Below are 27,709 nucleotides of genomic sequence, written 5' to 3'. Positions count from 1 at the left end.
TTCTCCCCCGGATGCCAACAGCCAGCCCAACCCCCGGGCGCCAAGCAGAATCCGCGTGCGCTCTCCCTTCCAACGGACCCCTCGCAGCTTCGCCCCGGAGCGACGGGCCCGATGGGCACCCGCGTCAAATGCACCATCCGCTGCGCCAGGCCCAAGAAGCTGCCGCGTCTCCTCAAGCCCCTTCTGGTGAAGCTCATCCGAGATCTCCTGAGGAACCCGGGCAGGAGAAGGCCGCTCCACCATTCCTTGGTGCTGATAGTGCGGAAGAAGCCTTGCCAGCCCGCCGAGCCTGGAACCTCGGCCCGGAACAGGTAAGGGAATGGCGAATCTCTTTTAGACGCCTGCCTGCCTCTCTGTCTCTCTGTCTCTCTCTCTCTCTCTCTCTCCATCTCGCTCGCTCTCTCCCTCCCTCTCTCCCTCTCTCTCTCTGTTTGTGTGTTCTATCTATTCTATAGAACTCCTTTTCCTAGTGAACAAAAGCCAGGAAATTTCCATCGGCCAAGTCTCCCCTTCTTCCCCCAAGTGGTGAGCGCACTGTTAGAACTCCTGGAATCTGTTTGCCCTGGTTAGGTTTAGAACTGCGGACATCTTTAATTCGAAAGTAACTCCATCATGTCCCTGGTCTGGAGTCCTGAAAGGAGCAGATAGCTCATCCGTAATCGATCTATCTTTTGTTGGAGGCTAATTTTACCTTGAAATGCCCCCTGAGTATGTATGTATGTATGTATGTATGTATGTGTAGAAAGAGATCTGGAGTATGCTTATTTGTGTGCTTTGTAAATGAGAGATTCCATGTGTTTTATGTATTGGGGGGGGGGCTCATTTCGGTGAAAGATGAGACTCGCAGGTAAAACAAACGGCAGAAAGACAGATGAACGACATATATGTTTGTACATTAGAAGCAGAACAAATAATTGGTCGGCACATTCAACTGCATAGAAGGCTGCTTAAATGGGGACAAATCATTTTGAGAGAAGAATCTCACAAAAACACTCTTTACCACCAAACATTCATATCGAGAAATCCCCTTAGGGTAGTCTAAGGAGTGAAATGAGATTACAGATAATTTGCATAATATTTCAGTGCAAAATGAAATAGATTGCATTAATAAAAAAATAAAGAAATAGGCCTCGAAGATCCGGCCTGCTTCTTTGTTTTCTCTTCCTAGATTAGGTAGGCCTGTGCACACTAAAGCAGCACTGCACGTTCTGAAATTGTCAGTAGTTGTGGACCACGACATTTAGTCTCTTGCGATAACCACAATCGTTTATATTCTAGGGGGCTTTTTGTAATCTTAGTACTTATTATTTGGCTGTGAGGGCACAAAAAGGAGTTACTGAACTGTGCAAAGCTGAAAGTGTGTATGTTGCAAGTGGTGTGTATGGAGAAATCTTCTCCGAAATCCAGTATCTATCTTAATTACATTTTTGAGGTGCTCAGCTAGGAATAGATCTGAAAATGTTAACTTTTGCCACCCCCTTTTCTTACTCTGTTCAGATTTGTTGCTATTAAGTACAATTGCATGTTTGTTTGTTTTCCAAAGAGCTCATTATATTGCATGTTGACTTTCACTTTACAAAACTCCTTATTGTACGAAAAATAAAAACTCAATACTGTCCAATGTGGGGGACACTATATAATATTAGAAATGGTTTTTTTAATGGGGCAATATTTATTCCCAATGACACCTGGGCATTAGCTGCGCGAATTAATTTCCTAGAAGAGAGCCAAACGTTATCCTCGCCTGGTGTGTGTGGGCTCCTTGCGAGCGTGGCCTCCTTCTGCGAAACAAAGAAACGTGCAATATTTTGAGGTTTATTTCGCTGGAAAACCGATCTCCGAAATTAATTGCCGAAAGCATGAAATTCTGGGATCAAAATAGAAAGGCAAATTGGGAAATGCAGCGGATGGACAGACTCCTTGGAGTCTAATTGACAAGAGTTTAGCACTAACACAGGATATTTTGAAAGGGAACTGTCACAGTTATTTTACACTGATCTTTTTTTTTGTATTACTATTGTACAACTATTTCTAAGTTCAAATATGCACCATAGATATTCCTTGCGCAATAGGAAGATTTATAGATAAAGGCAGATGCATTTTACAGTCTCGACCCGCGTTTTTGAAGCTGCACTCCTTTTGGGTGGTTTTTCAAGAACTTTATTGAATTTCGTAAAGTAATGAATTCTCTATTCCACTTTAAATAAACTCTCTCGTGCTTTCACATTTTTTTTAAAAAAAATAGTTGTAATCATTACGATCGTTTGCAGGGAATCTCTGGGCAGTTTTTATGGGCCCGAGCCTGCCAAAAGTATATCATGTCGAGCAACACCGTTGGGGCGAGGACAAGGCAAAATTAAGCACTTTGGCCCAGTTTGAATATTAAAAAATAAAAGTAAAAATCAACAGGCACCTCCCACGGACTTCACTGTGCTAAAATTGCAAGCTAAAGAACAAAGCGAAGAGGGAAATGGTTGAGCTAATAACTTGGAATAGCTGCATTGGTTCGTGGTTGTCTGGTTCGCCTTTTGGCAATTGCTGCTTTAGAACAGAAATGAGGATGGTCTCTCTCTTCAACCCTCTCCCCTCTGCAAAATATTTTATTATAATGGAGAACCGTTATTTTCTCAACTCTGACTAGAATTATAGGTCACCAAAGCAGCAAGTTTGAGGCACAATCCTACGCGCATCTACTCAGAAGTAAGTGGTACTGAATTCATTCTGGTTTTCATGTGCGGATCATGCTACGAGGCGTTTATTGCACCCCACCCCTGTGCACGCTTACTCTGTACCCTATTCATGCAACCCTATGCGTATTTACACGGGAGTAAGCGCTGCTGAATGCCATAGGCCTTCCTTCCGATTAAGCACATAGGAGCTCAGTAAGCTTTTTAGAGTGCTGCGAGATTCTTCGCTGCAGTAGAGGAATTGGGTTTCCCCCTTGGAATCTGCTGGATTCCTGTTACAGCTATGTCTCTTCTCATAATTCCGACGATGGTAACCTCCTCAGAAAAAAGCTGGAATGCAAACCAGATGCGCTTGTATCCGCTGTAGCTCGGTGCGCTCCGGTCAGACCAGATCTCTGCAGATATAGGCCATCCTTAACGCCCCCCCCCCACTAGGATCTTCGGATCCCGCCCAGTTTGCCCGCCTTACAACGCAATCCTGAGCGACGATCCCAGAATGTTCAGTGAGAATTACTCCCTCGTAAGCCTAGGTTGGGCCTTTGCAGTCCTGAGAAGTAAGGCTGCAATCTTATTCCTACGTAAACGGGGTTAAAACTGCAGCCTTAGCGCTGCTCACCCAGGAGTAAACCCGCTTTCAGTGGCGTAGCGTGGGTTGTCAGCACCCGGGGCAAGGCAAGTAATTTGCACCCCCTAACCCGTGGATTTGCGCCCCCTAACCCGTGGATTTGCGCCCCTAACCCTAACCCCCAGATGTTGCGCCCGGTGCGGCCGGCCCCCCTGCACCCCCCATGCTACGCCACTGCCCGCTTTGACTTCAGTAGGAATTACTTCTGAGTAAACATACTTCTGAGCGCAGGACCGGGCTCCACTCGCTTGCGTCCCTCAACAATTGAACCAACAGTATAGCTGCTGCTGATCAGCTGGAGCGGCTGGCCCGACGAGCCCTCCTAATGGTTCTAATCCAAAGTGCGCGCGCAGAGCATCCCGCGCACGGAGCGCAAGCGGCGCGTTTGGAGCAAACACAGTGTCACCCCATTCACTTCTGTAGCGTGCTCTCTAGTGGGGAGGGGGCTCGTTGCTGGTGGGAGAGAGGGCTGCGCTGCCCCCTTTGCCAGCCTCGGGAATCTGTCGGAATTCCGGGGAGCGGGGCCCAGCATTTGGGATATAGGGAGGCGAGGAGCGGGTCTGCATGCAGAAGGAGCCACAGGTAAAAGAAACACGCCTGCGCGCATCCTTCTGGTCATTCCTCTATAAGGCCTGTGAGAGGCGAGGGGCGGCGCGTGGCCTTGCAGGAGATATTCTGCAGGATCGCGCGCACCCAGGGGACTTAGTAGTCCCCGCCTATCCCCAACCAATCATTTTATGACACCTGTATGGGGAGATGGGGGATTGTTTGGGGACGCAGGCAACCGGCCCTGCCCCTGATTTTTAAGAGGGTTGCTCCTGTTAGCAGAGGAATTGAAAACAGGAACTTGGAGGCTTCAGAAATGAAATCGTTGCTGAACGAGGTAGGCGAGTGAGCTCCTGATAGAATAAACACCACTATCACACACACACACACACACACACACACACACACACACACACACACACACATATATATATATATATATATATATATATTTAAAAAGGAAGTTGCGCAATCCTCTCTTGCAAGCAAGATGTCCTCCCTCCTTGCCTTCAGGAGGATCAAAATGGAGCACAGCTCTTCTTTTATTAGAATTGTTTTAATATGAAAAATAAAAGCAAGGTTTTCCAGAGTGGGCCTGGAACAAATCTTGGGACAATAAACTATGAAAAGGCAGGAACGGATCCCTTCTTAAACGTACAGGGAGTGGATTTTAATTAATTAATTTGCTTATTTACTCCTAGAATGCATTAAGCTGGTTGTAGCGGTGTGCCTCAGTTTCCCCGTCTGTCAATGGCGAGAGAGGAAGAGGCCGTGTTTCAACGGCGCCTGCGTGAGCTTAAGGAGATGGTCAGCGAAGCCGCTTTTGTCTGGGACCCTGCAATCCCCTCATACACTGAAAAGAAAAAGCTGCTGATTTTACTATCAAGCGAAGGTGGCAGAGAACCCTGTTCTTGTGAAATTCTTCCCTCTCTGGCTCCCTTTCTCCAGAGTAGTCTCATAAGGTGAATCGCGTTAGCTGTTCATAGAAGGAAGATCAGGTGAAATCAAATAAGCCCCCGCCTTGCCACCCAATGAATAGCAAAGAAGAGGGGCGGCCCTCGCCCCTCAAAGAAGCTCCTTCCAATACACACACACACAGCGCGCATCGCCAGGTGAAACCTCGGAGATCTGCTGCCAGTCAGTGTTGGGCAATACTGACCTATATATTGACCAGTGGCCTGACTCTGTATGAGGCAGTTTCTGCGTTCCCAGGTGTCTATCCTCTTTAATTTAAAGCGCAATCCAGCACGGATGGGTAGGTTAGTGATCACTGTCACCTGTGCCCTGACTCTTTACACCCTGATCCAAATCGACACCAGCAGGGCGCTGGGAGACCTGGCTGCGAATGAAGGCCTGGATCGGGGTGTCAAGAGTATTTGCGTTCGCTCTGGTTCTAGCAGCCCCACTGATTTCAATAGGGCCCGTTCCTATGACTGGCGCGCAGACGGCAGATAAACTCTGCCATCGGAGTAGCTTGAGGCGCCAGGATCTCTCTATCTCTACAGTCGCTTTAAACGCCGTTTTTGTAGGCCCGGGAAGCCTAAACACTTGGCACGAGTGTTCATCCCATTTAATGATAATGATAATGATAATAAATTGATAGCAAGGTGGGGGGAACTCAAAGTCACCGTCTTTCCCCCCTCCCCTGAAGATAATACTTCTCTCTTTACTACAAATTGCATGCTCTTCCTTAAATTTATATACTGTTTTATAATAAAAAGCTCTCAGAATATTCCACAATTTAAAAGACTTAATGAAATAAAAATATAAAACATCAAATAATCAAACAGCATTTAGAAAGCAGGAAGTAAATAAAGAACAGTTTGTTTTAAAACATTTCAACAGAGCCTCCACCGTCTTTAGCGCTCCTGTTGAACTTGACCAGGCTTAACGCGTTTGGGGCTCCTATTCCCCTGGCAATTGACAAGGCGGACCATTCTGAATGAAGGCACTTCGGTTGTTTCACATGGGATGCTAGAAGACTCAGAGGAAACCAAGCCAAGGCTGTGTAGGGAAGCGCTTGTTTTCGCTTTCGTTTTCTTTTTCCCATTTTAATTTTAAGCTCTCAAACTCATTCGGCTTGAAAGAGGCCTACTGCTTCAACTCAAACTTTTCTCTCCAGGGAGGCCTAGGAGCTAAACTACATATCGCACCGCATCCCGGGAGTGCCGCGCTCGTTCCCACAACCCCTTTTTGGAATTCGCTGCCAGGCGATGCCAGGATGGCGGTTGGGTTAGAGGAGACGGACTGATCCAGGAAAGGCGCGACTTCGTAGGAGACGGGCCTCTTGGCCATGTTTATCTCAATGGCTCCGTTTAAAGAGTTCAAAGGCTGCCGGGCTGCCAGGGGTTGGGACACGCAAGTGGCAAAGGGTGGACCTTCTTTGGCAATCCCTCGTAGACGAGTAAGATTGTCTTCCATGAACACGGTTTTAACAGAGTGTCCGTAGGTGACTGTGGAGGCCAGTTTCTGGATCCACACCTCCTTCTACAGTGGGACATAGGTTTCCAGGCGGGAGTTGATCCCGGTGAGGATTTGCCAAGCATGCCTTCCTCTTAGCACATTTCTCCCTTCCGTCCTGAGTTTGAGTATCTTCAAAGTCCATGACACCTTTGGTAAAGCCTATTCTCCAATTGGAGCGTTGGTAGGCCTATGTTTCCCAGTTGTTGGTGTTTATACTCCTTTTTTTTAAATGCCTTTTGTTGACCACCAGCATTACGCTTTCTATTTTTAAGTTTGGAATAGAGTAGTTGCTTTGGAAGATGATAATCAGGCATCCGGACAACATGACCAGTCCAACGAAGTTGGTGTTGAAGAATCATTGCTTCGACATTGGTGATCTTTGCTTCTTCCAGTACACTGACATTAGTTCTAAAGGGTGACTATCGCTTCCCTGACCTGTTGTTGTTTAGTCGTTTAGTCATATCCGACTCTTTGTGACCCCATGGACCACGCCACGCACTCCTATCGTCCACTGCCTCCCGCAGCTTGGTCAAACTCATGTTGGTCTGTTCGAGAACACTGTCCAACCATCTCGTCCTCTGTTGTCCCCTTCTCCTTGTGCCCTCCATCTTTCCCAGCATCAGGGTCTTTTCCAGGGAGTCTTCTCTTCTTATAAGGTGGCCAAAGTATTAGAGCCTCAGCTTCGGGGTCTGTCCTTCCAGAGAGCCTCCCTGACGTATTTGTGGGTTATTCGCTGTCGGAAGCGGATGCCTCTTATTTTAGAGACGCTAAACAGCTCTTCATATATAATTCTCCTTCCATTTATTGATTGGTTTTTGCTTACTACAACTGCTGGCGAAAGTGGGAGTGGGAGCCTCCTCGAAATTCTGAAATATGAAGTGCACCTCGTGTTCAGTGTGCCAGCTAGCCAGCCAGCCAGCCAGCCCTGCCCTTTTCTAAGGTACGCCATTCCGCCCCCTGATCCAGCCATCCTTTTTGCCTTCCCTCGCCCGCCTTTTAAGAAGCGGAAGGCATTCCGTGGCCAATGAGCGTGCGCTTTCTTCCTCGGCGTAGATTCTGCTTGAGGGTGCCCCCACAGTCAAAATATTATTTGATTGTTTGTAGCTGTACAAACTTTTGGGTCCCCCCAAGCTTGTTGCTTCCTCTGTCGTGTGTCTGGATGGTGCCCTTTTGGCTAGCTGGGAGAACCTGCCTGTTCTTCGTATGCAGGTATGGGCAGAACCTCAGTTAAGTATTTTTATTGATTTACTTGCACCCCTCGGCTACGCCAAGTATGTTGGGTGATAAAGATAATCATATTCTGCCCACTTCCTCTGGGGAGCTGAAGAGACCTTTCAGGCTTCTCTCATTGGCAGATGAGCGTTTCAGATGCCTTAGGAAATTCCCCAGTAACTGCCACTGCTTGAGGGTCCCGTCTTAGCTTTAACCATAGAAACCAATAAAATATTTGAGGGAGCCGGCCCACCCACCCCCCTTGTTAATGGGCATTCCCATTCAAATAGTTTGCGTGTGCCATGTCATGTGATTGATTATGTGGGGCGCTGCTTACCCCCCCCCCCAATATTTTATTGAAGTTGGCACCCCTGGCTATAACTCTGCATTAGTGTGGGGTGTGGCTGGGGGGTTACGAACGAGGGGGGTACTTTTTTCCCTTACTGTTGAAGCGCCCATCTTAAGAACCAAGGTGAAGCGGTTTGCGTTTCCAGAAAAGGCAATTGAGAGGTGTCATGGGAGAAGTTTTATGAAGTTCAACGTGGCATGGAGAAAGGGAAAAGAGGAAGGTGGTTTCCCCCCTCCTCTCTCCTTGACACCAGAACTCGTGGACATGCAATGAAGCTGAATTTTGGGCGGTTGGGGCGGATACGGCGCGCGGTCCGACTAGGGAACTGGCTCCTTCAGGAGGCCGTGAGATCGCCACCAACTTGAATGGCTTTCAAAGACGATTGGGCAAGTCTAGGGAGGAGAGAGCGATGGGTGGCTAGCTGCCACGATGGCTCGGCTCTGCCTCCATCGTCAGAGGCAGCAAAGTTTCAGAAGACCAGTTGTTGGAAACCACAGGAGGAGAGAGGGCTCTGGTGCTCAAAACCTGCTAGAGGGTTTCTCATTGGCTGGTCAATGGCAGGGGTGGGACATTGGTCTGATCTAGCAGGTTATTATGGTGTGTGTGTGTGTGTGTGTGTGTGTGTGTGTGTGTTTGTAAGCTATAAGTACAGTGGTACCTCGGGTTAAGAACTTAATTCGTTCTGGAGGTCCATTCTTAACCTGAAACTGTTCTTAACCTGAGATACCACTTTAACTAATGGGGCCTCCCGCTGCCGCAGCGCGATTTCTGTTCTCATCCTGAAGCAAAGTTCTTAACCCAGGGTACTATTTCTAGGTTAGCGGAGTCTGTAACTTAAAGCGTCTGTAACCTGAAGCGTCTGTAACTCGAGGTACCACTGTATCCCTTGGATAACCCTAGCCACAGGTCCAATGAAATGGGCGTAGCCAGGATTTATTTTAAGGGGGCAGGCTTTATTTTGGGGTGTGGGGCAGAACCCAGTTATCTGCGATGCAATCAGTCAGCGAGTTAAGTATTTTTATTTACTTACTTGATTTTTTGGGGGCGGGCAGCTGCCCCCTGCACCCCCGGTTATGCCCAAGACCTGTGATCCGCCTGGCAACGGATGTGACCCTCCTCCTCTCCCCTCACTCTCCTCTCCACGTGGAGCCCCTGCAAAGTCCTGGAAGATTCCGCCTTCGAGACTGCAGCACGATTTCGAAAAGGGATTTTCTACTCTTAATATAGGCCTACTTGGAAAAAAGCTGCAGGATCCTTCTGTCACAACAACACACTACACAGTTCTCTTGCAGACACACCAGTGTGGGACAAGGCAAGTTTGGGAATTACTGATTTAAGAGTATTAACAAAACGCGTGAACGCCACATTAGCCCGAAAGCGAACTCTAGATTCTTTTCCACAGAAGATCTTTGCTGCTGGCAACGTATTTCTAATGCAACTTTTTGAGCAAAGAATGCTAAATTAACGAGGACAAATCAGATATTTTTTTTTTTGCTGTTGGCTAAGGACTTTGCAAGTTTACTTTGTGTGTGCATTCAGAACCCGCACCAAATATGTGTGGCAGAATAGACAATTCATTTTACTTCGGGGCAGTTTTGAGAAACTGCATGGTTTATAATTCATCACCTCCCTCGTCCAATTCCCAGAAATGTTCGCAAAGCAAAAATGTTAATACGTAGGAGCTTCTCATAGGTTAAAAAGTGCAAATTCTTCTATCACGCTTGAAATTTGTGTGTGAATTCACAGAACCAGAGAATTGTAAGGTTGGAAAGGACTCTGAGGGTCATATAACCCAACTACGGTATCTGAAATGCAGACGGCCGTCCAACCTCTGTTTAAAAACAATCCGATGAAGGAGAGCCCACCACCTTCGGAGGAAGTCCGTTCCGCTGTCCAACAGCTCTTACTGTCAAAAGGTTCTTCCAGATGTTTAGGTAGAATTGTTGTTGTTGTTTAGTCGTTTAGTCGTGTCCGACTCTTCGTGACCCCATGGTCCAGAGCACACCAGGCACTCCTGTCTTCCACTGCCTCCCACAGTTTGGTCAAACTCATGCTGGTAGCTTCGAGAACACTGTCCAACCATCTCGTCCTCTGTCATCCCCTTCTCCTTGTGCATCAGGGTCTTTTCCAGGGAGTCTTCTCTTCTCATGAGATGGCCAAAGAGCTTCAAGATCTGTCCTTCCAGTGAGCACTCGGGGCTGATTTCCTTCAGAATGGATAGGTTTGATCTTCTTGCAGTCCATGGGACTCTCAAGAGTCTCCTCCAGCCCCATAACTCAAAAGCATCAATTCTTCGGCGATCAGCCTTCTTTATGGTACTGCTCTCACTTCCATACATCACTACTGGGAAAACCATGGCTTTAACTATACGGACCTTTGTTGGCAAGGCGATGTCTCTGCTTTTTAAGATGCTGTCTAGGTTTGTAATTGCTTTTCTCCCAAGAAGCAGGCGTCTTTTAATTTCGAGACTGCTGTCACCAAATTAAAATTAGGTAGAATTACCTTTCTTGTAATTTGAATGCATTGCTACCCACCTGAGCAGCAGAAAACAAACTTTCTCCATCATCCATGATCTGACAACCCTTCAGGTATTTGGAGATGGTTATCATATCACCCCTCAAAACGCTCCGAGGTGTTTTATGGAAAGCAATAAGTAAACACAAACAAAACTTTTGAATCCCCCCTCCAGCCTAAAGCTAAACAACGAAAAAGTCAGGCAATCAGATTTATTTTAGCAAAAATGCAAAAGGGTATTGAGGTACATTTCACCCTAATCGGTCTCTAGCACACGGGACCACATGGTGGGCGATGAAATATTGTCTCATCCCTTGGGCTCCTGAAGCAAAGCCTGTGCTGCTTTGTCTGTCCCCGTTCGTCAGCAAATGCCTCTGCTTTCCCTCTGCTCTTCAAGAAAGGAGCTCCAGCGAGGCCACCCTGCTCACTGATGTCACAGCGCGATTTTATACACCTCTACTCAGAACTAAGCTCCACTGAGTTCAATGGGGCTTACTCCCAGGTAAGTGCGTATGGCATTCAGCCTAAAGAAGTTGCTTTGAAATCACTCAGCGTGTGGAGAAGCCTGGAGATGCATTTACCACAAGGAAGCCTTGGAGAGACATTTAAAAAAGAAAAAAAGAGAAAGAGAAAAAAACTAGGGCAAGCCACTGAGTACTTGGGGACTTCTGATTCATTTGTGGCCCCTAATAATGGAGCCCTCTAGCAGTCGCCCTTGGTCTTTGCCCCATTTTATCCGCAAAAAACCCTGCGGAGTAGGCTAGGGTGAAAAGCAGCGGTCAAGTGGAACACACAAATACACATTAGTAGCAGTAGTCATTATATCCTGCCGTTCTCCGAAGCTGGGATTCAACGTGGTTTCGTGGAGTGGCGTCTTTTCCTCAACCTAGAAGCTCTCCACGCCCCCAGCCGTCAAGGAAAGGAGGGAGGAAAGCAAATGGGGGCGCAGTGTGGAAAGAGTAGGGAGAGATTTAGAGAGAGGGGATAGGCACGCTCCTGGAGAGAGAGAAAAAACAGTCCCGTTGAGCTCCATGGAAACCTGAGCGGCCGCCACATGTGCGCATCAGGGCTTGGGTCCTGGGACATAGTTGCAGGCTGGGGACGGCGCCTTTCCAGATTTGTCTGGACTCCCAACGCCCATAAGCCCCATCCAGCATGACCAAGGGACTGGGGGGGGGGGGGTCGGTACACCTTCAGGGTCAAAGGCTGCCCATCCTCGGCCTGCTAAGCAAGTTTACTTCGGAGTAAATATCGCCGAGTTCGGTTCAGGCGCCTTCTATGGCTCTTGGGCCGTTGCCTTGCGTCTGGTTGATTGGAAAGCAAATCTCGCTGCCTGCTTCCGTGAGATTTCCTCCATCATCGCGCATAGAACTATATATAGGATGTTCTTTTTCTGAGGTTCTCAGTTCTATGCATGGTGCTATTATTATTTAGATTTATAGTCCAGCCCTTCACCCAGAACTCCCCCAGGGTAGTAAACTATAATCCTTTAGTATAGAAGAAATCATTTAAACATAAAATCATTATAAGAGGGAGAGAAACTGACGGAAAAGGAACATGGCTCTTTATATGAGCTGCATAACCTGTATATGATCTGAGAGTAAGCCTCATTGAACTTGCTTCTGCGCAAGCAAGCATAAAGATTTAGGCCGCTGCTTCATATTGAGGGAGCTCTCCGGGGCAAGGACTCCCAGTTCTAAGACTTGGGTCGGAGTGCATGAGACTATATGATGTCTTGTGTCTAAAATGGCTTTGCTATACCAATGAGCAGCTAGAAGCAGGCTCAACTCTTCTGGGGGGAAGAGGAAGGGAGTAGGGGAGAATCCGACTTTCATTCATAATTTGATCTCCACCCCTTGCACATCTATCTATCTATCTATCTATCTATCTATCTATCTATCTATCTCTCTCTATCTCTCTATCTCTCTATCTCTCTATCTCTATCTCTATCTATCATCTATCTATCTATCTATCTATCTATCTATCTATCTATCTATCTATCTATCTATCTCTATCTATCTATCTATCTATCTATCTATCTATCTATCATCTATCATCTATCTATCTATCTATCTATCTATCTATCTATCTATCTATCATCTATCTATCTATATCATGTCTATCTCTATCTATCATCTACATTGTGCAATTCTTTTTTAAAATTATATTTTATTAAATTTTCAAAAGTTTAACATATGATCCTCTTGTTAGCTCAGTTGGTTAAAGCGCGGTGCTGATGACGTCAAGTTTGGAGGTTCGATCCCCGTATGGGACAGCTGCATATTCCAGCCTTGCAGAGGGTTGGACTAGATGATCCTCCGGGTCCCTTCCTACCCCACAAATCTATGATTCTATGATATACACTCCAATACTTAATAATTTTTCTTTCTGTTTCCTGGACTTCCCACCCCGTTTCCCGTGGTGTTTTCTTTTCTATCTCTTATAGCATGACAACAATACTTTAATCTCTAATTCCTTCTGCTGCTCATAGTTCAAATCCTGCTCGCGAGTCCATCCATACAGCCATTCCGCAGTTTCTTTACGGTCTGGAAGGGTTGCAGAAGGAGTGAGAATTAGGTATTTGCAAGTGAAAGAGCTCTGGGCATAGAATGAATCGAGATTTCCCTTTTGCCCACCGGAAAGGCCACGTGCGCTTTTCGAGCTGATCTCATCTAAGTCAACCCATATCCACAAAGCATTTCTCCCTCGCCCCAATGCATCTACAGCAATGTAGGCGCGGCAATGCAAGGAGACTTAAAAAAAAAAGGCCCCCTCACTACAGCTTGCCACTATAGTAAATCTAACGGTCCGAACGCTCATGTAACCTGTAACATTTAAGCTCAGGCGAGACGACCCAGTAACTCTCCCTGCAAAAAAACAGCTTGGCAATGCCGCGGCGCCCGCCTTCCCCTTCCGCCCTCGAGCAGGCTTGGTGCGGGCCAAGGAGAGCCAAGAGCCCCGCCCCGCTCTCGCTGAAAGTGCGCCTATCATTTGCGGTCCGGGGCTGGGCGGGCGCTGGCTATAGTTCCTGCACCCAATTGGATCGGCAGTGCGCGCACAGCAGCCGCGCGCGATCGAGGTGGGACCGCATCGCGTCGGCCTGCCTCGTGGATACGCGTGGCGCACTCGGAATGGGGACGCAGCAAGCCAACGCGCTCACTCGCGCGGCCGCCGAAGGGAACTTGGCACAAGTGCGCAGGCTGCTGGATGCGGGAGCGGACCCCAATGGCCTGAACTGCTTCGGCAGGAGTCCGATCCAGGTAGTGGTCAGGGCGGAACGGGCTGCCTGTTTGACAATGAAAGGGAAAAAAGTGCTCAAACCGCGGCTTTCCGTCCTAAGTGCGGGCACGCATCTGGTGCGTAAAGCGGACTTGGAAACGTTGCAATGGAACCCCGGGGGATGGGTCGGTAATAGAGCGAGAGAATCGGGGGGGGGGGATCTGTGAGCTTACCTCTGCTGCTGTAAATAAAGATTTTGGAGAACAGGACAAATAAACTTTCCTTGTCGTTGTCAAGGGGACAGATTTAGGAAATTGCCCATAAAAGGATTTCTCTTCTCTTTCGCACCATTTTTCTCCGTCGACATCAGGGTTTGCACGCGCGCATGCACGCACACTCCTATAACATTTCTGAGTAGCCTAGCTCTGCTAAGCACCTTCTGAAATATATTTCCGCTTCAAGGGATACCTCATTTTCAAAGTTATATATCTACTTTCGTTTCTGGCGAGAGATATCCCCTCCTCCTCAACGAATCCCCATATTAAATAGCAATTATCATCTTCTCTTAAGGAGCCGTTTAGGACGTGCGCTTTCTCTAACTTACATTGGTCTTCAGCACGTGGCTTTCCGGGGAGGGCACGTACCCAGGAAATAAATAGAATTTCTTAACTGCCGGCGTGAATGGAGCGTCAAACTCCGGTCGCAAAAGTGAGGCGATCTCGCCTTTGAGCAATTCGGGTTGCTTCGCAGCCGTCCTGACGGACCTCCATTTTAATCTGCATTATTCTACATCGCAACAAAATGCTCTTGCCCACCTCCCAAAATGGCTGGCTTCTCTGTGGATGGCGACTGTTAGAAACACCCAGGAATTTGTGTGAAACCTATTTTTTGCAAAGCTGATTTCTGTATTAATTTGTTGGAGGAGGAACAGACACTTTTACAAAAATAAAATTAAAGGGTGGGGAGCCTCTGAGGCGCAAGACTGCCCGCGAGGTTTAAGCACTGGAGAAAAGTATATGTTATATTTTCTTTATAATAATAATCAGAAACCGGAAATGCTCCTAAGAAACATTATAACCAGAAAGGGGAAGGGGGGAAGGGGGTGTCTAGCTCTCGATCAACGCTTTGTGCAGAAGAGCTGATTTTTAGGCTGCAATCCTGTGCGCACTTAGCTGGAAGTAGGACCCTACTGAATTCGGTAGCACTTGCTTCTGAGTAGACTTGGATAGCCATGCGCTATGAATGATCTTTTTCTTGATTCTGTTTTGTTTTTGTTTTTTTAAAAAGACACCTTTAACAACGCGAGTCCGTAGCTGGGAGTCAGCCCTATTGAATTTAATGGTACTTACTCGTGTGTAGGACAGCGCAGGTCAAATTAGATGGAACTCAAGTATTTCTGAGAAGATATGGCTAGGCTTGGGCAGGGCTGTAAATTATTTACCGATTTTTATTTTCATTTTTGCTCCCTACCGTTTTTGGAATTATATAGCTACCGGCGTTGCCAAAGGCATCCCACAACTGTTTCCGTCTTTCAAATCTGATAAATGTTCGACCATATAGTCCCATCAGCCTGTGTCTCAGTATGGAGAAAGAGTGTCCTTCTGTGGTACAGCACAATATTTGCGTGGCGGGGTTGACTGTCCTGGAGAGATCCCCTGCCTCAAATCCTGGAGAGCCGACTCCAAATACACTGCGATCTGCTCACAGTACAGTGGTACCTCGGGTTACATACGCGTCAGGTTACAGACTCCGCTAACCCAGAAATAGTGCTTCAGGTTAAGAACTTTGCTTCAGGATGAGAACAGAAATCGCGCGGCGGCAGCGGGAGGCCCCGTTAGCTAAAGTGGTGCTTCAGGTTAAGAACAGCTTCAGGTTAAGTAAGGACCTCCGGAACGAATTAAGTACTTAACCCGAGTTACCACTGTATAAAAAACCTGACAGTGGACCAAAGTTGTTGAGCTTTTGTTAGGAAGCCCAAGTGTCCCCCTTTTTTTATTGGTGGGGGGGGGAGATCACTGAGGGGCCAAAGATCTACCAGGATCTACCGCTAGATCACGATCATGCCTGGTCAGTGTAAAGAAAGGCTTTGCTAGATGGACCAGAGGTTTGACGGAGGATGGACCAGCGCCCAGGCACGTTCCTAGCAGTGAGTAAGATCACCATCCTCCGTTTCCTTCTCAAAACAGCGACCCTTGCAAGGCAAACTGCTCCCCCGCTCCTCATCACAATCCATCTGAATTCAATTGTGGTTTTCAGTTCGATTCCTTTGCGGTTGAGGGTGTAAAACGGAGACTTGACATAAATAAATCAACTCAATAAATCTACTCAATCTAACGTTGAGATTCTCGCGTTAATAAAGTCCCACTAACTGAAACCACTCTTAAGTCAATTCTTTTGTATTATAACTTTTTTAAAAAACGTGTTACTTATTTAGAAGTACAGTGGTACCTCGGGTTACATACGCTTCAGGTTACAGACTCCGCTAACCCAGAAATGGTGCTTCAGGTTAAGAACTTTGCTTCAGGATGAGAACAGAAATCGTGCTCCGGCGGCGCTGCGGCAGCAGGAAGCCCCATCAGCTAAAGTGGTGTTTCAGGTTAAGAACAGTTTCAGGTTAAGTACGGACCTCCGGAACGAATTAAGTACTTAACCCGAGGTACCACTGTACGGGGAAAGGGTCGGCAGGAGCTGCTCTACAGCTGAGCGATCTTAAGCCTCCTCGGCTCCGACGGCAGTCGAATCGCCCATTGAGGTTTCCCCGATTGACACAGCGGAGAGACAGCGGTGGATGGATGTTGTTTCTTGATTTCAGTTTGATTATCCAGTTAGTACAAGTGAGATACCAAAATTACTACCGTAAGCGACACGCGGTGCTTTCAGAATTATCAAATGGAACTGGGCAATTGTTCTTTTTGACAGTGCTCCAGGGCAGGATCCCTCTAAGGTTGCGCTAAGGTTATCCGGAGCCGTAGCTGTCAACATTCCCCCTTTTTAAAGGGAAATTACCTTATTCCGAATCGGATTCCTCGCAAGAAAAGGGAAAAGTTGACAGCTATGTCCTGAGCCTGTCCACTTCGAAGTAAGACTCGCTAGGTCTTCGCTCCCTCCTCCCCGAAATACCTATGCCAAAGATTCAGGTAGGTAGCCGTGTTGGTCTGACGCAGTAGAAATATATTTTAAAAAATATTTCAAAATGTCAACAGGTCTACCACACCTATCAGCCAATCACCTATTCCCACCACCCTTCTGAGTAATACCTCTCCCCACCCTCTCACTATATATAAAGGTCTGGTGACTTCTGTTTCAGTGTATCTGAAGAAGTGTGCATGCACACAAAAGCTCATACCAAGAACAAACTTACTTGGTCTTTAAGGTGCTACTGGACAATATATATATATTTTATATATTATATTTATATATTGTATATATATATATACATACAGAAATATATATATTTCTGTGCCAAAAGATTAGTGAAATTTAAGGTTGCAATCCTGCCCTTACAGACCTGGGAATAAGTCCCACTGAATTTAATAGGATCCTGAATAGACCTGGTTAGGATTCTGCTGTAAATCTCATTGAACTAGTATACATTTGCCTGGGAGTAAACCCCTTTCTGCTTATTTGGAGAGTGGTTGTCTATTATTATTATTATTATTATTATTATTATTATTATTATTATACCACTCTTCATCTGTAGATCTCAGGGCAGTTCACAACATAAAATTACAATATTAAAAACCACAAAGTACACAATAAAAATAAGAACAAAACCAAACCAATAATCACCACAACCACAATTTACATTTACACCCCTACTTTCCTCAAAGGACCTCAAGGGTGGGGTACATCTCCCGGTGAGGTAGGTTAGGTTGAGAGGGAGTGACTGGCCAAAGGTCCCCCAGTGACCTTCATATGTATATATGTGTGTGTGTGTTCTAGCGTGACCCAAGAAAATCATGTAATAAAATCATACACACACACATACATATATAAAAACACATATATATACCAGTGTATATATATATATATGTATATATTATACATATACATATATACATATATAAAAGATATATATATATATAATATGTTTTTATTAAATGGTTTTTTTGGGCCACAATAGAACATACAGAGTTTTTTTGTTTTCAGAGACTGATTCAAACAAATCAGTCATATTCATAGTGAGACATTCCTGTTACAGGCAATATGGGCTTGAGGGAAAAGAGAAGAGGGGAGGAAAGGGGAAGGAATTAAAATTTCATTCCTGTACATAGTATATCAGGAAAGCTTTTGTGTCAGCATCACATAAACGCTTACTTTATTTATGGCAAGGTGATGTCTCTGCTTTTTAAGATGCTGTCTATGTTTGTCATTGCTTTTCTGCCAAGAAGCAGGCGTCTTTTAATTTCGTGGCTGCTGTCACCATCTGCAGTGATCATGGAGCCCAAGAAAGTTAAATCTCTCACTGCCTCCTTTTCTTCCCCTTCCCGGTCATGGGGGTACCTCCTCTTTAATTCAGAACACCGAAAATGGAATACGTAGAATCGGACCACGCAGCTAGTGCCAATCCTAGGCGGAGCGCCGCGCTGGCGTCGGACTGACGGCGCATCTCTTCTCCTTTGCCTTCCAGGTCATGAAGATGGGGGACCCGCGCGTGGCCGAGCTCCTGCTACGATGGGGAGCGGATCCCAACGTGCCCGATCCCTCCACCGGCTCCTGCCCCGCGCACGACGCGGCCCGGGAAGGCTTCCTGGACACGCTGCGCGTGCTGCGCTCAGGCGGAGCGCGACTCGACCTGCCCGACCGCAGAGGGCGCCTCCCGGTCGACGTGGCTGAAGAGAATGGGCAACGCCACGTCGTGCGTTATCTGGCCTGGCTGGCGATCGGGGAATCCTGGAGATAATCCAGCAACGATCTAATGCTATGGTCAATGCTGCTTATGCTTATGGTAGCACTTCTCCCTTGCATTATTTTGCATGGGTCTTCTTTGCCAAAAAATAAAGTTTTTTTGCAGTAAGTTGCCTCTTCCTTCCTTCCTTCCTTCCTTCCTTCCTTCCTTCCTTCCTTCCTTCCTTCCTTCCTTCCTTTCTTTCTTTCTTTCTTTCTTTCTTTCTTTCTTTCTTTCTTTCTTTCTCCTTCCTGCCTTCCTGCCTTTTTATCAGCAACAGCAGAAGGAGAGGATTTCCCCCCCTCTTTAAACGCTGCAAAATATATTTTTTTTGGGGGGGGGGGGGAATCAGGCTCACGCTGTTCATTTGCTGTCCTTTGTGCCTGCAGTTGCGATGCAAGGCACACACACACAAAGAGTTCCAGTTAAGTGGCAGGAAAAAGGAGGAGTTTATAATACTTAAAATACGTAACTCAGTTGGAATAAGACGTTTGTTCTCCACACCAAGCCTGACGCGGATTTGAATTGCAGAAAGTAGAGTTTGTAACATTGCAACCGCATAAGCATTCAGGGGCGAGCAAACTCCTATTGGCAGTCGAAGGGCCTTACTTGTGAGTAGGCATGTATAGGATCCAGCAATGCAAAACACGCTTATCTGGGAATAAGCATCTTAGTAGAGAGGATCTTATTGTCTGGCCTTCCAAGGTCCAGATCATGATTAGACGGAGAGGAAATCCAGGCGGTGGGGAGTTCGAATCCTGCAGGTCGTTCTGGTGGAAGCATCTCCTTGTGGATTTCCTCTACAAATTTATCTGTATACGGCTTAGAGAGCTCTTTGCACAAGAGGCTTAGAAATCATCTTAAGTACGTTAATAAAATTAGAGAGGATTTATTCAGAATATAGCTTCTCCCAGAAAGCCTTTCTTTAAGAGCCACCACTGACCACCACTGTCCATTTTCCCTACCCGAGTAGAGTGATACATATTTAACAAGTGTCGCTCTCCCCTCTCTACTCGCACGGACCGAAGGCTGCTAACTATGCTAACCTTAGTCAAAATAGAGGCCACGTACAAAACTACGCGCACTTAAAATTTCTATGGAAATAAATGGTTCTAACGCGCATTTCTGAATTATGGCTGTGGCGTGTATGCCATTTCCTCTTTATTTAATTTTTTAAAAAATGTCTGTACTATGCTATTTCCACTTCATTTACTTAAAAAAGCCCTCTCTACTGCGTCTTGGGCTTCAGGAGTGCAACGCAGAATAAGTGGAGGGGAACTGCCTAAGGATGATGACATCCGACGGCCTTTTAAATTGAGGGTTGTTCTTGCTTTTATTTTGTATTTTGTATTTTTTATATTGCGAACCGCCCTGAGCTCTGGGGATATACGGCGTTATCTAACAACAACAACAACAACAACAACAACAACAACAACAACAACAACAACAACTTATTATCTTAACAACAATGTCACACAACCCTCCACCCCGCCCACTCCTCCCTCCTATTGAGCATTCCCACGTTATTATAATTCTACAGTAGTGCCATGTGAGGCAAACCAGCAGCAGATGACAGTCGCTGGATGAGCCCCTTCACACGATCAAGAAAAGGAGGAATGATAATTTCACGCTAAGCAGCGAACGTAAACACACATTGTCAGTTTCTAGACTATGGTCAAGTGCAAGAGCGACAAACCATTGTCGAGAATGAAGCTATTTTGTTACTTATTATCCTTTGGCAGAATAAGTCAATAGCCCGGTCCCTTTTCCAGCCAAAGGACTATCAAGGAATGATTGTTCATGCGCAAGGATCGGACAAGCGAAGGGATTGAGCAGCTAGACTTTCAAACAGAGTGGCGTAAAAACAAAACAAAAAAAGTGGGACTATGCATAGTTCTGATTGTTATGGAAATCTAAACCTCGTTAGGGGCGAAAAAGATAATTATGCCACTACGCTAATTAATTGATTTGGCTTCGAATGGGTTGCTTTTAAAGAAAGAAAGAAAGAAAGAAAGAAAGAAAGAAAGAAAGAAAGAAAGAAAGAAAGAAAGAAGGTCAACCGTTTCTTTAGGGAAATATACCTATCTATCATCTATATCATCTATCTATACCTACCTACCTACCTACCTACTTACCTACCTCCTATCATCTCTCTCTCTCTCTCTCCAGCCAGCCACCCACAGATGCACCAGGCAAAAATATCTCACCAATTTTGTTTAACTAAGAAGGCTAACAAAGGCCTGCATTTTTGGCAAATGAATATATGTAGCTCTATAGGTTGACAGGTGTGTTTTGCTATTGGGTGTGAACAAACTAGAAGTCTTATACAGGCGCCTACTTCTCACTAAGCTTTTTATTCAAGGATGGGGAAGACTAGAAGACTTGAAAAGGATATTTGCAGTCGGAAAGATTATTGGAAACAGAGAGGGGGGGAAATGTCAAAATCTGGTTAAGAGTGTGGTGTTGATAAGGCCAAGGTCGCAGGTTTGATCCTCGTCCGGCACAGCTGCCTATTCCTGCATCGCAGGGGGTTAGACTAGATGATTCTTAGGGTCCCTTCCAACTTTACAATTCTATGATCTTGCAGAGAGAGCTCTCATTTTCTCCGTGCTTCAAACAGCTCTTGTTTATTCACAGGCCAGAACAGAACTGAACTGAAGGGTTCAGCCAGCCTGCTTTTATAGAGCTCCACTAGAACTCAACAGTAACCATTTTCTGTAACTATCCAATCACTGAACGTGACTTTCAATCCCTTATTTGTATATGTGGACCTGAGTGAAAACTATCTACAGTATCCTCCTGCTGGCCCAGGGTGAGAACTTCAGTACATAACAAAAGGAGAATTGACTTTACACACACACACACACACACACACACACACACACACACACACAGGGCCACTGCAGATATCAATCTTTCTTGTTCTCACACACAGATCTTGCTTCCCATATGGCGTTTCCACACTCATGGATTCCGTTGGCGAGTGGTGGGTAGGGAGTTTTTAAAACCTCGCAACCACCAATGACCGTTGTTTCGTTTTGCCTTTCCACCAAAAGGAGCGGCTGCGATTGCCAAGAGGAACGAGGAGGGCTTTGGTACGGACCCTGCGCCTCCTTCCTTCCCAGGTTTTGAGAGACCACGATTCTCTCCTCCTTACTTGGGAGATGCGCTTTTTTTTAGGCGCTACATGTAAACAACAACAACAACAAAGCAGTGTAGGAGGAGGGGCTTCCACAGAAGCCCCGCCCCCTTGCCTCTATCTGCGCCCTCGGCGCAAACGTCTGAATGGCGACAGGGCGCCTCCAGGAGGGTCCCTCTCATTGCAGGCGAAGGATCTCTTCCTCCTTTAAGATGGCAAGCGGGGAGGGCGGCGGTTACAGGTGCGTCCCCGCCCTCCCGTTCATTTTAACGACACAGAAATAATACCAACAATGTTGTTGTTGTTTAGTCGTTTCCGACTCTCTCACCTTCCCAACAAAGGTCCGTATAGTTCAAGCTATGGTTTTCCCAGTAGTGATGTATGGAAGTGAGAGCTGGACCATAAAGAAGGCTGATCACCAAAGAATTGATGCTTTTGAATTATGGTGCTGGAGGAGACTCTGGAGAGTCCCATGGACTGCAAGAAGATCAAACCTATCCATTCTTAAGGAAATCAGCCCTGAGTGCGCACTGGAAGGACAGATCCTGAAGCTGAGACTCCAATACTTCGGTCACCTCAGGAGAAGAGAAGACTCCCTGGAAAAGACCCTGATGTTGGGAAAGATGGAGGGCACAAGGAGAAGGGGACGACAGAGGGCGAGATGGTTGGACAGTGTTCTCAAAGCTACCAGCATGAGTTTGACCAAACTGCGGGAGGCAGTGGAAGACAGGAGTGGCTGGTGTGCTCTGGTCCATGGGGTCACAAAAAGTTGGACACAACTAAATGACTAAACAACAACAACAAGAACCAGCCTACCTCCCCTAGACTTGCAACACTCCACTCCCTCCCACAGAAGAAGACTAAGCAACATCAACAATCACATTGGAAGATGAGGGTGAGGAGCCCCTGCTGTTGTGGGTTGCATTATTGGGTCCTATAAATGGTGATGCCAGAGAAGCAGAGAGGCAGAGCTGGCACTTGTGTCTTCCAGTACAGCCCAACCCCAACCAAGGAGAAGGAAGTGTCTGAAGGTCCAGGATGGTTTGCACTAGGCTACGGTTTAGTGGCTTTTTTCTGCCACCGACGACTCAGTGAATATTTCTCTTATGATGAGTGCACCAGCCCACAACTCCACAGCTTACTATCATCCCAGCACACTTTTGGAGAGTGCACAGAAACACCTCAAGGGTTGCTTCTACCTACGCTTAACATCCTTTGCCAGAAGTAAAAAATAAAAATAAAAAATATACAAACACTGGAAGTCCTTTAAGCCTCTTAAGGCCTCTCTTTCATACATGGATTTCCCCTTTTATTTTCTTTTGATCACACAAGGATTGTCACTTACTCCTGAACTCAACAAACAAAGGAAATTACAGATGTTTCAACTTTTGAAAACTTTGCTGGTCCCTCAATAGCCCTGTTTTGTCTACGCAGACGTATTAAATCAGCACCTTCAATCAGTATAGAGAGAATGGTTTTAGAACTACTTCCATCAGAGTAAGTAAAACTTAAACACAATGCTTTAAAACAGTTATTTTATACCCTTTTCACATTGGGTTGTATGTCCTAGAACAGGGGTCAGCAAACTTTTTCAGAAGGGGGCAGGTACCCTGTCCCTCAGACCTTGTTGGGGCCAGACTATATTTTGAAAAATAATAATGAACAAATTCCTATGCCCCACAAATAACCAGAGATGTATTTTAAATAAAAGCCCACATTCTACTCATGTAAAAACACGCTGATTTCTGGACCATCCGCAGGCTGGATTTAGAAGGCGATTGGGCTGGATCCGGCCCCCAGGCCTTAGTTTGCCCATCCATGTCCAAGAACTCTTGCCACTGTAGAGGATTCTGAGGTATGAAATAGGCACTGAGTTTGTGCCGGGCACTGGTGAAGCCAAACAGGTCTCACTTTTGCCCTAGCTGAGCAGATCAGTTCCAAAAGCACAGCTGAAGTTTGTTCCGCAGCTGCTGCTTCTTCTTTGACAATCCCTCATAGCCGAGTAAGATTGTCTTCCATAAACACGGTTTTAACAATGAGTCCGTAAGTGACTGTGGAGGCCAATTCTGGATCCACACGTCCTTCCACAGTGGGGACATTGGTTTCTGGATGGGAGTTGATCATGGTGAGGGTTTGCTAAAAGTGCCTTCCTCTTAGCGCATTTCTCCCATTCGTCCTGAGTTTGTGCTTCTTCGAAGTCCATGACACCTTTGGTGAAGGCTGTTCTCCAATTGGAGAACTCGCAGCCCAGTGATTCCCAGGTGTCAGTGTTTATAACACTTTTTTAAAAAAGATTTGCCTTGAGAGCATCTTTAAACCTCTTTTATTGTCCACTGGTATTTCGCTTTCCATTCTTAAGTTAGGAATAGAGTAGTTGCTTTGGAAGATGATAATCAGGCATCCAAACATGACCAGTCCAATGAAGTTGATGTTGAAGAATCATTGCTTCAACACTGATGATATTTGCTTTTTCCAGTACACTGAGTGCTGCACCCCATAGTCAAGTCTGACTGGACTTAACCCTCCAGGGGTCTTTTACCTTTTACTGGAATAAGCAAAGATCACTGCAGCTACACACTACAGGGGAAGGTTAGTAGTGACAGGCAAGCTGTGTTTCAGAAGACGTTGCACACCATTATTTATCTTGTCTATCAACGGTGTCTCTGAAAAAATTTACACATCACTTGGCAAGACAGGCGAACTAATACCAGTGTACTGGAAGAAGCAAAGATCACCAGTGTTGAAGCAATGGTTCTTCAACACCAACTTTGTTGGACTGGTCATGTTGTTTGGATGCCTGATCATTGTCTTCCAAAGCAACTATTCTATTCTGAACTTAAAAATGGAAAGCGTAATGCTGGTGGTCAACAAAAGAGGTTTAAAGACTGTCTCAAGTCATTTTTTTAAAAAAAGTAGTATGAACACCAACAATTGGGAAACACTGGCCTGCAAGCGCTCCAATTGGAGAACAGCCTTTACCAAAGGTGTCATGGGCTTTTAAGACACTCAAACTCAGGACGAAAGGGAGAAATGTGCTAAGAAGAGAAGTTTGGATTTGATATCCCGCTTTATAACTACCCAAAGGAGTCTCAAAGCAGCTAACATTCTCCTTTCCCTTCCTCCCCCACAACAAACACTCTGTGAAGTGAGTGGGGCTGAGAGCCTTCAGATAAGTGTGACTGGCCCAAGGTCACCCAGCAGCTGCATGTGGAGGAGCAGAGACGCGAACCCGGTTCACCAGATTATGAGTCCACCGCTCTTAACGACTACACCACACTGGAAGGTACGCTTGGCAACCCCTCACCACGATCAACTCTCACCTGGAAACCAATGTCCCCACTGTGGAAGGACGTGCGGATCCAGAATTGGCCTCCACAGTCACTTATGGACTCATTGTTAAAACTGTGTTTATGGAAGACAATCTTACTCGGCTACAAGGGATCGCCAAAGAAGAAGAGGTCTTTGAAGGACCTCTAGGAAGTATCAATGTTGCAGAGTTCCACAGAATGTCCTTTTGAAAATCTCTGCCTTAGAAGTCACCCATTTTTTTTATTTGTGCAGAATGAAGTTGCTGCTGGTCATGAGGCCAGCGAAGCTCAGAAGAAGCGAGCTTCTAAATGCCAATTGCTCGGGAATACAAGCAAGAAGACTAATGCCCTTCCCCAAAACATCTGCTTGGGCACTGGTGGCAGGTGGGGAGCACACAGGGCTAGTTAAGACTTTGGTGTGATTCGTCAGGTCTCTTTTTAATAATCAGTAAAGGCAACTGACAATAATAATAATAATTTATTTATTATATATTCCCTACCCACCTGGAAGGGTCCCCCCAGCCATTCTGGGTGGCTTCCAACAAAACACTAAAATACAATAACCTAGTAAACATTAAAAGCTTCCCTAAACAGGGCTGCCTTCAGATGTCTTCTAAAAGTTTGGTAGTTATTTTTCTCTTTGACATCTGGTGGGAGGGCATTCCACAGGGCGGGCACCACTACCGAGAAGGCCCTCTGCCTGGTTCCCTGTAACTTGGCTTCTCACAGTGAGGGAACCGCCAGAAGGCCCTCGGCACTGGACCTCAGTGTCCGGGCAGAACGATGGGGGTGGAGACGCTCCTTCAGGTACACTGTTTAGGGCTTTAAAGGTCAGCACCAACACTTTGAATTGTGCTCGGAAACGTACTGGGAGCCAATGTAGGTCTTTCAAGACTGGTGTTATATGGTCCCCAGCGGCCGCTCCCAGTCACCAGTCTAGCTGCCACATTCTGGATTAATTGTAGTTTCCGGGTTACCTTCAAAGGTAGCCCCATGTAGAGCGCATTGCAGTAGTCCAAGCGAGGGATAACCAGAGCATGCACCACTCTCACGAGACAGTCTGCCGGCAGGTAGGGTCTCAGCCTGCATGAGTGATGGAGCTGATAAACAGCTGCCCTGGACACAGAAATGACCTGCGCCTCCATGGACAGCTGTGAGTCCAGAATGACTCCCAGGCTGCGCACCTGGTCCTTCAGGAGCACAGTTACCCCATTCAGGACCGGGGAGTCTTCCACACCTGCCTGCCTCCTGTCCCCCCAAAACAGTACTTCTGTCTTGTCAGGATTCAACCTCAATCTGTTAGCTGCCATCCATCCTCCAAGAGAATCTTTCCTATTTGTGGACAAGGGTGGCACCCCAAATGTTGGCTTTTGGAACGTGTGGCACTTCAAACCTGAGCATTCAGCCTTGTACTTGTTTCTCAGGCCATGTGAAATGTTTGGATTTATAGGAATTAGGTCAGAAGGGGATTCACAACCAACAGTCAGATGCTTTTGCTGCCCAAGCATGCAGTGTATTAAGCAACTTTCCTTCCGCCAAACAAGTTAGGGAAAACCCAGAGCCGGCTGCATCAACAAAAACAATTCCTGCGGTCTGCAAAGAGCAATCCAACTATAATGCTGGTATAATCTTCCTATATACGTAGAAACACAAGACTGTCGTCACACAGGCCTCATTGGAAGATTCGTAGTGCCACACCACGCCCCTTGGATTTGCATGAAGGCAGGGAAGGGCAGAGGGCCAAAGGAGAAGGCAGGTTTCAAAATGAAGGTTTAAACGAATAAAAGAGGCCTGAATAAAGGTACACATGTGCTGTAAGGATACTGGAGGGGGAGGACTTGGAGGAGCTGAGTGGATGTGGAGCTTGAAGGGGCTGTGAGGATATGGGGCCTTGGAGAAGCTGTGGGGGGATTGAAGATGTGAGGGAATGGCGGGTTGGGGTTTGGTGGGGGTAGGCAAGGTTGGTAAGCAACAGAAACAGCGGTAGCAGTTCCTAGGTGTTGTGATGAAAGCAGGGTGGGGTGGGGTTTTTTGTGTGTCTCAGAGCACTTAGGAGAGAATACTAATTGAATAACTTTCGCCACAAAGACAGGCATCCATTCTAACATTTATGAACTGGATTTTAAAGAGCTATGTGTTCTTTTATTTCCAAGAAAAAATAAATAAATCTGTAAATATAAGCTGAATATTTGGTGGGCATAGGATGGGGTTGGGAAGCCTCAGGCCTGGAGGTCAAATATACATTTGCATATGGTTATACCCACCTCTGCTACATGGCCCCTCAGAAAGCTGCTCACAAGGAGAAAAAAAGGTTCCTCATACTGAATAGCTCAGGTGGTTAGAGCATGGTGCTAATAACACCAAGGTTGCAGGTTCGATCCCTGTAGGATACAGCTGCTTTGGCCGAGTAGATCTGAAGAAGCGTCTCCTCCCCCATTGTCCAGCCCAGACACAGAGGTCCAGTGCCGAGGGCCTTCTGGCGGTTCCCTCCCTGCAAGACTTGAAGTTACTGGGAACCAGGCAGAGGGCCTTCTCGGTGGTGGCACCCACCCTGTGGAACGCCCTCCCATCAGATGTCAAGGAAACAGAAAACTATCTGACTTTGAGAAGGCATCTGAAGGCTGCCCTGTTTAGGGAAGTTTTTAATATTTGAAGTTCTATTCACAGAATGGCTGGGGAAACCCAGCCAGATAGGTGGGATATAAATAAGTATTTATATTATTATTATTGCATGGGGTTGGACTGGATCGACTCCTTCC

General features: G+C 46.3%; 1 protein-coding gene across 1 annotated transcript in view; it reads left to right on the top strand.

Moving 5' to 3' along the window:
• The window catches only part of LOC310835448 (uncharacterized protein), a 37,362-nt gene extending 18,730 nt beyond the window's left edge, over window positions 1–18,632 (top strand). The window contains exons 3-4 of the mRNA XM_083720081.1: window positions 22–311; window positions 18,246–18,632. Of these exons, the coding sequence (XP_083576207.1) occupies window positions 22–311; window positions 18,246–18,518 (563 nt within the window). The 3' untranslated portion in view covers window positions 18,519–18,632. The remainder of the gene's footprint in view (window positions 1–21; window positions 312–18,245) is intronic.
• The last annotated feature ends 9,077 nt before the right edge of the window (window positions 18,633–27,709 follow it).

The sequence above is a fragment of the Podarcis gaigeae genome (assembly GCF_964106915.1).
Source record: "Podarcis gaigeae genome assembly, chromosome: 17".
NCBI lineage: Eukaryota > Metazoa > Chordata > Lepidosauria > Squamata > Lacertidae > Podarcis > Podarcis gaigeae.
This window is presented reverse-complemented; position numbering and strand designations above follow the sequence as displayed.